This window comes from Petromyzon marinus, chromosome 50, assembly GCF_048934315.1.
Source record: "Petromyzon marinus isolate PM22_M1 ecotype Great Lakes invasive population chromosome 50, UKy_Petmar_22M1.pri1.0, whole genome shotgun sequence".
Taxonomy (NCBI): Eukaryota; Metazoa; Chordata; class Hyperoartia; order Petromyzontiformes; family Petromyzontidae; genus Petromyzon; species Petromyzon marinus.
The window spans coordinates 8,043,909-8,056,374 of NC_133716.1; the positions used below are offsets into that span (position 1 = coordinate 8,043,909).

At 46.4% G+C, this 12,466-nt stretch overlaps 1 protein-coding gene across 2 annotated transcripts in view; it reads left to right on the forward strand.

Annotated features, from left to right (window-relative positions):
* Positions 1 to 119: 119 nt before the first annotated feature.
* The window catches only part of LOC116953140 (regulator of G-protein signaling 8-like), a 164,393-nt gene continuing 152,046 nt past the window's right edge, over positions 120 to 12,466 (forward strand). For both annotated transcript variants that reach the window (XM_032973014.2, XM_032973015.2), the window contains exon 1: positions 120 to 617. In XM_032973014.2, coding sequence (XP_032828905.1) covers positions 482 to 617 — 136 coding nt within the window. In that variant the 5' untranslated portion in view covers positions 120 to 481. The remainder of the gene's footprint in view (positions 618 to 12,466) is intronic.

Below are 12,466 nucleotides of genomic sequence, written 5' to 3' on the forward strand. Positions count from 1 at the left end.
CCGTCCAATCCAGGGCCTCGGTTTAATCACCTTTTTGCCGTTGATCCTCCCCCGAAAAGGCTAAATGGGAGGTGGCTTTCCTTTCGCGCTGTTCAAAAAAAAAAATTGGGAGGCGGACCCAAGGTGAGAGAGAGAGCGAGAGAAGGGGAGGGGGCTGTTTTCTTCTCGTCCGTGGGAACGGCACGTCACGGCTGCTAGGGGCAGTGATGTTTGCCAAGTTATGGTGATGAAGAAGAGGGGGGTCCGCGCTGGACATCACCAAGCCGCGCTCGCAGTTTTGGGGGTCGCGTGCCGCATGAAGCTCGCTGCTCCCACCCACCACCCCCCGTCGGCTGGACCCTAGGCTATAACATCTAACGCAACGCCGACGAACAGACAGAGACAGACGTTTCGCGCTCACGAACAGCTGATATCACGACGGGCGGCAACTAGTAAGCAGTGAGCAGCAGTGGCAAAGGGAGAGGGGGTAGGGGGTTCTGAGATGGAAAACTCAGCTGTGTTGAAATCGGCTTCTGCTTACTGCCAACTGCCAAAGGATTACTGCACTGTGAGGCGCGTGTCTCTCTACAGCCGACTGTCCGACTTCACGGACTGCAGCTTCTACCTGACCACGTTTGGTACGTGTGGGTGTACGTGGGGGTACGTGTGGGGGTACGTGTGGGGGTACGTGTGGGGGTACGTGTGGGGGTACGTGTGGGGGGTACGTGTGGGTGTACGTGTGGGGGTACGTGGAGGGAGAGGAGGGGGTGGTGTTGCGTTCGCGCGTGAATGTTTTAGCCACACGGAATCCCCGGCTTTGGGAGCCGAGTTCGAATCCCGTTCACGGTCGCACGAACCGTGTTCCTGGTGTCGTCGGCTAGGTCGGCTCGGCCTCAACATGGGTTGCCCGGTGCGGTGTGTCGTACAGACGTCGCCACCGGGGAGACAAAGGCGGCCGTGGCGGGGTGATGGCCACACAGACACACACCCCCAATCGTGTGCCGTGCCGGCCTTCATAGGTTACTCGTTGACAGCAACTCTGCTTCCAAAAGTCTGGTGCAGGACTGCACCGCGCCTGTCACAACGATTGACACTCTACGTTGCTTTTTGAATCGAGATTAGTTGAACAGACGGATTGACGGAAATCTGGTCAACGCGAATGTTCAATGTTTAACACGTAGGCTTTCGCGACCAATATCATACATAATATGGGGGGGGGGTGGGTTAGATCGTGTAAATGTCATTGTGTCGTTAAACCTTGATGATGCTGGTTGTAATTACTGGAGAAACTTCGTACTCGGATTGTAATTGTTGTGGATTTGCTCTCCAACACACCGGTGTGCTGAACTACAGTCGTAACAAATTGTCATGTTCCGTTTACGTGACAAACCTTACTAATTGGCTGTGTGGGGTGGTGGCGGGTTTAACGACACATGTTTACGCGATCTAACCCAAAGGAAACTATATTACCAACGTTTAATGTTATAATTTACACAGATGCCTCGTTCCTCTCTCTTTAAAATGGTTAATCAATTGCAATGGTTACTGTTATGTGTTAATCTAAAATATTTCTGGTTTGGCAATATTAGTCCACTTCGTGTTCGTTTTATTGGCATGCTTTGACTTTCTTAACGTGTCTTTTCTATGCCCATCGCTTCTTCAGCTTGTAGAGTACTAAAATACAGAGTCTGTATACCTGTATTTACTTTGCTGATGCACGGCCTCTTCAAGTGATACCGAATCTCGCCTGCTCATAAATGATTTAGTTGACGAACCGATGATCTATTTGGTGTGTACGGTACGGTATCTTATTACGTGCATGACCCATCGTGCATCGAACAATAGTGCATCTCATGAGTTGAATGCCACCCCTTAACAGTCTGCAGTGTTTTAATGGACCATTATGCACTAATTGCTTGGACAATATCAATGCGTTTTTTCAACAAATACTCATACCTCATTTAAATGGAATGTTACTGAAATGTAAAGTTCTATCTAAACTTTACACAGCTTGTTTTGCCTTTATATTACTTGTAATGTGCTAATTTATTTCCTATATTGCTTGATTATTGAATCATGTACGTAGTGGTATTTGACCTTTCATCACCAATATGTATTATTGTATGTTGTATTCCAGGTCATCTGTGATATCGTCACTAAGTGCGCTCTCATCTGGGTTATCAATACAATTATCGACCTACACTGTGGCTAGAAACAGTTGTTTATATGACTAAGCATACTCTTTGTAGATTATTACCGTACAGCAGCAAATCCCTTACCATGAATTCACTTGTTCCAACATCGTTCAATAATAAGATGAGCGAATACAGCCGTGGCTTCAAAGAAGCCCAATATGATTATGTCACGGTGATTTTCTTCGCGTCTCGCTCTGAAAGAAAATAAAAAAAAAACCTTTCGAGTGCTCCCTCTTTGGAACACATTTGTTGAACACGAAGGTGTCAACGCAATTGTACTGTATAGCTCCGTATGTAATGGGCCCCCCAATTCAACCGTTCGCCGTCTCTTTCAGTGGCGCGTGCTTTTGGTGGGGTGATTCAGGGTGTCACAAAACCCTCAACAGCTCAAATATTGTTTCGGCATTTTCCATTGTGTTCATAAATTGGCGTTCATTACAACCGTGTGTCGATCCACTGCTGGATGATCAATGCCTCTCCACGCCATGTCAGACCACACTTCACTATTGGTGGTCAGTGTAGGGTTCTAAAGAGAGGGTCTAGGAAAGAGCCACGGCCTTAACATATCACTCCACTGATGTTGGCTCTTGTCGAAAAATTGGACTTGTGTCGCCAGGTTTGTCCGTGTAGTGCTCTGACCCCTGTGCCGTGAACGACTGCCCAATCAGATCATTCAACGGCGATCTGAAACACCCATGCGGCTGCTCCTGAAGCAGTCGCATGGATATCAAATCCTCGACACCAATTTGTAATCTGCTGCAATCACCAAAAATGGCATACGACAGAAGAAGAAGACCACTGTGCCACCACTCCACCCTTGTTTTAGAAGGATGGTTGAAACAAAATTTAGTGAAAACTTGTATTTAAGGAATCCAATTTCTTATACAGCATTGTGTTCTTGGCCATTCGAAATACTATGTTCCAATCTCTTCAAAGAAGAAAAATATTAACATTGTGTCTTACATGAGTACTATTATTATGATGCTTGTCTAACCGGGAGAGCCCCACTGAGTATCGTGAATATTTCAGGAAGGTCCTGCCAAGTTTTTTTTTTGCAGTTGGGACCAATGGCTGATATGTACAGATCAAATTAAATAATTTACAGGTCATTTCTCAAATGTTTCACGAACATGCCGGCACGCAATGGCCTCTTCTTGCGAACGACACCACGTGATCTGTAACGTTCACTGTGGAGCCGACGGCGTGTATTGTTGCAGTTAATACACCTGCAGTATTAACCAGGGCGGCCCGCTGGCTTCGAACCGTGATGCAAGTCGCGAACGCACTACGCTCGGCCTTGTGTGTGCATGTCTTTGTGTACCGAGTCTGACACAAACGCTGCGGTGACAACACCGGCACTCAGCGGCGAATGGCGGCTACTGTTGTCGCACCAGCTGTACCTTTGCTAATATTTGAGTAAACAAAATATATATGATGTATGTTTTAGTTTGCTTCTGTGTTCGAAATCAGTAAATGCACAATTCATCACTGTAATGCAATATTTCAGATTAGCGCGTGATGATAAATCTTAAGTTGGGAAGTCTACATTCATTTGCGTCTCCTTCCCCTTGGTATTATTTATCTTCTCCAGGCTACGTTTCGTGCCCTTGCGCTATTCTGATTTGTTTTTAAATGGCATATCATCATAGCAATTAAATTAGCCCTATTGTGTCATGTTTACAAATAATAAAGAAACCCCCCTCCCACCCACCCTTTTGCAGGGGAATGCATTTTCTTTCCCAATTACAGAATTGCAGAATAATTTGTCTCACCACAATTGCTGGCTGACGCCAAATTCAGAACCATTCAATTGAGTTGTCGGTAATTGGTTCGGATGGTTTCACCTGACGGTGCTAAATTGTCTTCATGCCTTTGATGTGTGCTGTGCAGTGTTTGCCCATAATTTCAGATTGACTGTGACTAGCCGTGCGGGTCGTTTAGTATTCACGATGTAGGTGCCCACGAGGATTTTCACGTGAAATTGATGACCCATTATGTGTTGGTTATGCTTAATTGACAATCGCAGTTATTGAACGCGAATGCAAGTAACGAACCAATGCCTGTTGAAAAACCTGTACGGCAAAATCATTTCCAAATTCTATTTAGAGTTTTAATTAAACACCAAGGGTGGCTGTCAGAACATTGACACAGGGCTATGTATTAACTATGTCAAGTACTTTCCTGCTAAAGTGTGCACAGAGGCGGTGCTTATCTCCCATTCACAGCCCTGAGCCTGTGGTGGAAATTCCACATTCCCAAGGCGGAGGCGAGCGTATCCATAGGACAACCTGATCTTGTCTCCACTTCCAAGTGGTACACTAATTTTTATTGATACTGGAGGGATGGTTGTTCTCAGTTAACCCCCAACCAGGATCTGAACTCGCAGCTCTCCGATCGCGAGCCACTCGCTCTGCCCCTAAGGCACCTGGCCAGACACTGACATATGTAAATAAATAAATAAAAACCATATGACCTACACGACGTGGTAGAGGGGGGGGACCCTTTAATCCAGCAGCGGATTCCCATTATTATTTAAAGCAAAAAAGCACAAAGTGGCCTGGATAGCAAAGTTAAAGCATTGCCATGCAACACAGATTAGTGCCGGTGCTTGCACGCCACAGCAGCAGAGTTGCGCAAACGCATCGAGGATTTGCTGTTTGAACACGTGCGAGCAGCATACGTGCGTAGTTGCGCACGTGGGCACGACTGTGGGTGGCGGTGGTTGGGCAGGGGGTCAGCGTGTGGCACAGCAGCCGGAATTGCGTGACAATTTGTGTTGAGCATCATGTGCGGCGATAATGTTTAAAGGAATAACAACAACAAAATGTTTGCTTTCTGCAACAACAACAACAACAAAACCTGCTTGCAATGGCCGCGAGACTTCACGTGTATGCGCAGGGGACGTCTTTTACGTGTTTACTTATTTATTTTATTCTCACAAAAAAAAAAACGTCCTCTCTTCATGGCCGAGCGAATTGCATTTCCTGCCCGGTTGTCACCTCGGCAATGGCCGGGTGAAATTTGCTTTTGTTTTTGGGAACTCGCCATTTCGTGCAATTCCGCGAGTCGCCCACCGCCGTCTCGCTCGTGAGTGGCCACGCCGACGAGGACCTTCCAAACAGCGGCAGTGAATGCTCGCACGGCATCGCGCGCGCCCGTGGGTTTCACGGGGATGGGTTCCGTCGGTGGTTTCACCGCATGCGGGCCCTGGGTAATCCCTGGCAGCCAATGATGAATACCCTCTTAATAGGTGTTCCGTCTGCCCAAATGGAACAATGCTGGACAACAAAACGTTTAGAGCAATTGCAATTAGTGTCGTCTGTATGTATGTTGGACTTTTTTCGCACCGTACGTAGCCAACCGTGCTAATTCGGGACACCCCCTCCATCCACCCTCTCCAAAAATTACATCTCTCCGCGTCTCTCTGCACTCATCGTTATTGTGTAGGAAAGAAGCGGTAGCATAGTGGTTAGCACTCCAAGTTAAATTCACTGCCACGGCTAACTTCAGTGGTTATTATGTAAAGAGGTCCTGCCCTCCCCCACCCCTACTTCACCTCAGCCTTAAATGAGTCCCTGTGTGCGGTGTGTAAACATGAGCGCTGGGGAGACAAAGGTGACCGGGCGTGGTTGCTGGCCACACCAGCCTCTCGTGTGTACGGCAAAATCATTTCACGGCTGCTCGCGAACACCACTCGCCAAAGAGCCTGTGTGGGTCACACGGAGGTCTTTGTTTCGGTCTCTTAGTGTCTCGTTCTGTGTCTGTCTCTAGGGCCGATCCTTCCCTCTATTTGCACACACGGCTCTGCTTGGTGTTGAGACATCCCTCCGCATACTGCTGGGGAAGCTTATGCCCCACTCCCGCTTGCTAATCATCCTGGATCGGTTGACTTTAGCTGGTGTTGCAACTGAAGTCGCCTTGTCTGTTTATTTAAGTTAAGCACAGCTGGCTCATCCGGAGCAGGCTGATGATAAATGTGCATCTCCTCATTTAGAAAGACGTTGAATTAACTCGAGTTGCCCCACCTGTCTGGAATATAGAACGACACTTGGACCCAAGTCAAATCCTTCCCACCCATGGTCAGCAGTCAGGCATAGAAAGTAATCCTTAAGAACAAAGTTACACAGTGTTTCAGGAATAGTAAATACGGATTGGCTTTTATAAAAACAAGCGTTCAATTAGGTCTGTGCGACTTTTAAAATGAGCGCCATCCACAAAGCTTGATTTATACTGTATGTATATTAAGTGGCTCGGTCTAATAGCCAAACATTGACATTTCGAATCAATCGTAATCTGCAGGTAGTGAAGCAAAGCAAAAACAAAACGATTTAACGCCTGTGGAATGATAAAGTGAATAAAGTATTACTAAACACAATCTGCCAAGCTTGTATTGCTGCATTTAAAACATTTGGCACATTTGTGAATTTTAATTATAGACTTAAGAAGAAATGGTATTGTGATTCTTAATTGTACTCATACGAGCACTGTGCAATGCATAATAACATGAGCAAGAATGTCCACTGATTGCCCTGTGGACATGTTTACATTTTGACAATACTGTCTTCATCAGTGCTTTATCCGCCGCTAAATGAAGGCTTCCTCATGCCAATCACCATCCCTTATGGTCCTGTGATGCCAGAATCCACCTCTTGCACGTAAACCTATGTCACCAGCTCCATCTCCGTGGGGGTCACCCTCTCGTGTCATTGCCACTTCATCAGCAGCCTGATCCATTGACCGCGAATCCTTCTCGCGACGCGCCCTGTCCAAGCCCACTTGGGATGCGTCTCTTAATGGACATTTCTTACTCGTCCGCGTGTTGGTTTTTTGTTTCGTATTTCTGCCTTGGAACAATCATCGCCTGCCATTTTCTATTTGCTGTTGGATGAAGGATTCCCTATGGGGCCGTCCATAAATGACGTCACGCACCTAAGGGGGTGGGGGGGTCGGACATTTGTGACGATGTGTGACGAGGGGGGGGGGGGTTGAGAAATGTGACGTCACATCAAAATGCGCAACTTTAAATAAATATAGACAACACGTTCTACTTAATTAAATAGACTTTTTAATAAATGTTTTCTCCTACAACATCAGAGTGCAGCGGCCACATTAAATACGCACTACAATGACAATAGTTTAAAGCGATTTGAAGCATGTGGTGGCTTTTTTTTGGGGGGGGGGGGAGAGCTTTGTGACGTAATGTTTGAGGGGGGGGGTCTGGCTTTTGTGACGCTATGTGACGAAGGGTGGGGGGGGGGGGTCAAAAATCGTCCAAAATGGCGTGGCGTCATTTATAGACGGCCCCGATGCTGTCACCACCCCACGTGGTTCTGTGATACCGCGATCTGATCGTCGGACATCATTCCTTCGAACAACGTGTCGTATCCAATTCCTAACCCTTGTCTTGTACTGGTAGGAAACGTAGTGGACTGGAAGCCCAACCGGGATTAATTCACAGGAGGCAGGGGATTAATTGTGGATGTCTGTGGATGTCTGTCCACGTGGGAGGGGTGGGGCTGGGTGGAAAGGGGAGGGTAGGGAGGGGCTGGGTGGGGAGGGTGGGGGGTGGGAGGGGTGGGGCTGTGTGGGGTGGGGCTGGGTAGGGTGGGGCTGGGTGGGGAGGGGCTGGTCACCCCGTGGTGCCCTTATAAAACGCAACGTTTAACCTACTCACGCCGGCTTGTGCCCACCCTCACAGTCGGGCATATTTGCGGAATACACCACGTGGTGCCGCCGTTGACCCTGGCCACTGACCGAGCAACCCAACGTTCCTACCAGCTCCCCTCTGCGGGAATGTGTTTCATTCGATTTACATTTGTTTCACGATTAATGTCTTCATATTTCTGCCTGTCACAATTATATACGATCGCTGTACCGAGTGAGAACATGGGATGCTGCTGCCGTGCTGGTTATGGTTCGCCCGCAGGAGTTGCAATCCACAGATCGTCGGTTTGATCACCCGGCCCTGCAGGAATATTTAATGCCCCTAACTCTATGTATGTATGTTGAACTTCTTTCGCACCGTGCGTAAGCTAATCGGAGGTGCAGAGGAAGGACAACAAACTGACACACAAAAAGCAGTTCTAAAGAAATTAGCTTTCGATGTAGATTTAAAAGTTCATAACTCCAGTGGCTTCCTAATGTTTGAAGAAAGAGCGTTTCAGACGGCCGCAGAAGCGCGAGATGGGTTACAGCCACAATTAGTCGATCGGCAAGTTGCAGATGGTGCGGTGTGGTGTTGGTAATTCTACCCCTTCCAAGACATCTGGCCAGCATGGAAGAGAAGATCAAAATATGTTTTAAAGGGCCCTCTATGGCTCCCTCTATTGGACGCACTGCCACCAACAATGACATGTGTAGGATATTTCAGGGGCTGCACTGCGTCCGTGTACTGAGTAAACATTTTTTTTCTACGTGAATCCGTTAATTGACGGGTGGTGAATACTTCCCACCTCCCCCCCGTTCAGCTTGGAGGGAAAAAAAATCGCGCTCTTGTGTGTGGCAGAGCTGACAAGTCTCACGCAGCCCGGGTTGTTTGTCGGACACTCACAACGATCGCATAATCCCGTGCATTTCCGGACCCTTGCCAATAGGTACTTAACGAAGGCACGGGATTTCCACGTCTTGAAAACGTGTTTAACAAGCACCCTCCTTTCCTAGCTGGAGGCTGTTTAAGGACATTCTGTGACACATTACCAGTCTCGCCGGTTTTCTTTTAGAACGTGTTTTTTTATATCCCAAGTTATATTCTAAATGCGCTATTGGCATTGGTGTCACGTAATGAGATGCAGGAATGTTTTGTTCGAAAACTCTCCCCGGCAGTAGTGCATCATCCCGTGTTAGGGAACAGTCTTTGGAAGTTTCTAGAAGTTCTGTTGAGATCCGCTTCAGTTGCCTTATATCCACCCAATGTAGTGGCACACACATCTAATTTTCCCTGTTAAGCAGATGTGTGGCAGTACAGTATGCGCATATAAACTGAAAACGTAACTTTTTTATTTTACCAGGTAAGGCCTACTGAGCTATACAGCTCTTTTTCAGAATCGACCTGGCCACACCTGATAGCTCAATGAAGTGGTTTACGTGGAAATTTATACTGGTAGGAACGAAGTTGTAAACTGAGTGTACCAGCCTGCAATAGATTAATGTGTCCGTCCGTCCGTCTCCTTTCAATACTTTAACGAAGTGAAATCTCGTGCTGTTGGGTGTAAAATCAGCAATAGAAAGCGCAGAGACTTGTCCTACCAGCCCACCCTGCAGGGACCTGTTAACTGTCAAATCCAGTACTCTAGAACGCATGTTGATTCTAAATGTGGAGGGAAAAACCGGAAGATCCGCAGACAAATCCACGTGACAACGGGGAGAGAGACACGCAAACTCCAAATATACAGGCATCGGGGTCAGGATCGAACTCACGACCTCCTGTATACCAGGCGAGGTAGTTAACATCTCGCCACCGTGGCTCCCATATATGGTAGGACTCTTGATAACTGTGGTGATGTGGGGGAGGAAAGTCTCGGATTCTGTTATCCGCGAATTGTCTTTACGTATCCTCGGAAAATATTGTGAATATTAGGAAGGATTTACCACGTGGCTCCTCTTCTCCATCGAAAAATCTGATAGATACAAAGCCTCTCAGGGAAATAATATGCAGCAAAAACTATGGATAATCGTGTGTAATTGTGGATTAAATGAGTTTGTGGAATCCCTACAGCTTCTGCAGGTAATAGGATTGCAGCTGAGAGGATTTTGAGCGTGTTTTAAGTATTGGGGCGTGAATAACCTAATTAAGTGACGTGCTACGTATTTTACTAGATGAGGTTTTTGTTCATTATTTGCTGCGCTTGGGAACCCAGTTTCACCACAGGTGACTGAAACTCACCACTTGAACCCACGATCTCAGCAGTTCCACCTTCGGGCTCTCGCAAGGCCACTGAATTACCTGACTGCCACCAGTTTTCCAATCCAGCAATTTTTTTTGCAGCTGAAAAAAAGCGTTATTAATTTATATTATCACAATCATAACGGCCTTTTATTTATCCGAGGACCTCACTGAATGTCAAGACTGTTCTCTGTATGGTATTCCTGCATTGGAATGTTTTGGCCAATTCAGTCAATGCGCGATTGACAGGTAGGATGAAACTGGAGCACCTGGAGAAAATGGAATCATACGAAGGAGTAATAATCAAGGCTTGGCACAAATAGATTCGAGAATCGATTGCATTGCTGGCATCTAAAAAAACTAGCCTACTAAACTATTTTTTATTTTACCTGATAAGACCCACTGAGCTATAAAGCTCTTTGTCAGAAGTTACCTGTCCACAAATGATAGCGAAACGAAGTGGCTTATAACGTGGAAATGTGTCGCAGCCAAATACCATAAATGCATGTTTCCAAATTAGGAGGCAAAAACCGGAGGACCCAGAGAAAAATCCACGCAAACTCCAAATATACAGGCGTCAGGGTTGGGATCGAACCCACGCCTCCTGTGCACCAGGCGGGGCAGTTAACATCACGACCAGCTACACCCAATTGCCAGGAAGTCTTCCATCCAATTACTAAACAAGCTCACACCTCCTTACGTATTCTCATCTGACGAGACTGGGCACACTCAGGGTGATGTGGTCGTAGGCAATGTTGTCTCAATCACGTGAACGGTAGTTTGTTTGAACCCTTGACAATAATGTTGCACAAGTGAGTTCAGAATACTTGTACTGTACAAAATTCAGCGCCCCTCACTCTTGTAGCTAGTTTAACCACAGAGTGATGTGGTTATTCTAAGGACTTTAAAGCATGAACGTGCAAGTCCCTGTTTCACAATTTGGCAGACTGGTGTCTATGACATAATATTATGAATGCGAGCCGTTTATAAATTTTTTTACAAAAATATTATAAAAGGGTTTTTTCTTTGTTTTAGTTTTCCTTTAGTTTCTGTGTTAAGGGGTTGCATAGGGGGATGATCAGGAAGAGGCAGAACTAAAGGTTACTCAATTTTGTACAGGAATGAAATATGCAAATGTAGACCTTAATAGAGTCCATAATACAGGTTTTTTTGGGGTTAGATCGCGTAAATATATAAATGTTGTTAAACCCGCCACCACCGACTCAGCCAATTAGTAAAGTTTTTCACGTAAACAGAACGTGCCAATTCGTATCTAGTACAGCACACCGGTGTGAATGAGAGCCAAGCCACAACATTTACAACAACACACCGGTGTGCTGTACTAGTTACAAATTGTCACGTTCTGTTTACGTGACAAACCTTACAAATTGGCTGTGTCGGGTGGTGGCGGGTTTAACGACACATTCATATTCACGCGATGTAACCCAAAAAAAAACTCTTATGGATGATATTGGTTGTGAAAGCCTACTGCGTGTTAAACCATAATATAAGTTTTATTGGGCTAGATCGCAAGAATATAAATATGTCGCTAAACCCGCCACCACCCAACACAGCCAATTGGTAAGGTTTGTCACTTTAAAAAAAAGCCACAGCATTTACAATTTGAGTACGACGTTTCTCCAGTAATTACAACGCGAATCACCAGGCGACATGCAGATTTTACTGGTCGTGAAAGCCTACGTGTTGAACTGACACATGCAGACGCTCACAGCCCTGCTGTGTCGCCCTCCATGCTTTCTTGTCGTACCACGGTGGTGTTTGTCGGCATGATACCCGATGATGTTTCACTCCATGAGCTGGGAGCTTCTTCGGGGAGTTAATTAAACAATTGAGTCACTCGATTAAATAGTGTTGCCTTTCTCTGGTTTCCACTCGTATGCACGTGTGGTGAGCTTTGTCCAGGCCCTCTACTTTCCTCCCAGACGAAGAAAAACAGCATTTGCCCGACTCCATCACAGAGATTTGAGCCAATCAGCATCATGAACCAGCAAGACCAGCAGCATCAGTCAACGCAATGTGTGATCACAGGCAAAAGCGAGCTGCTCAATTAGTTTCCCGAAGAAGCTCTCGGCACGTGGAGTGAAAAGTTGGATGTCGCACAGAACAATGCGAAGTACAACCCGAAAACACGTCGGAGAGCCGCATGGCACGACTGTTAAAACCTTGCGCGAAAAAAAATTGTGTTACAAGATTGGGAACGTTTAACACGTAGGCTTTCGCGACCAGTATCATCCATAATAGAGGTTTCATCTTCACCAGCACACACGCTGACCGGCGTGACGAATTGCCATGTTCTGTTTACGTGACAAACCTTACTAGTTGGCTGTGTCGGATGGTAGCAGGTTCAACGACACATATATACGCGATCTAACCCAAAAAAAACCTCTTA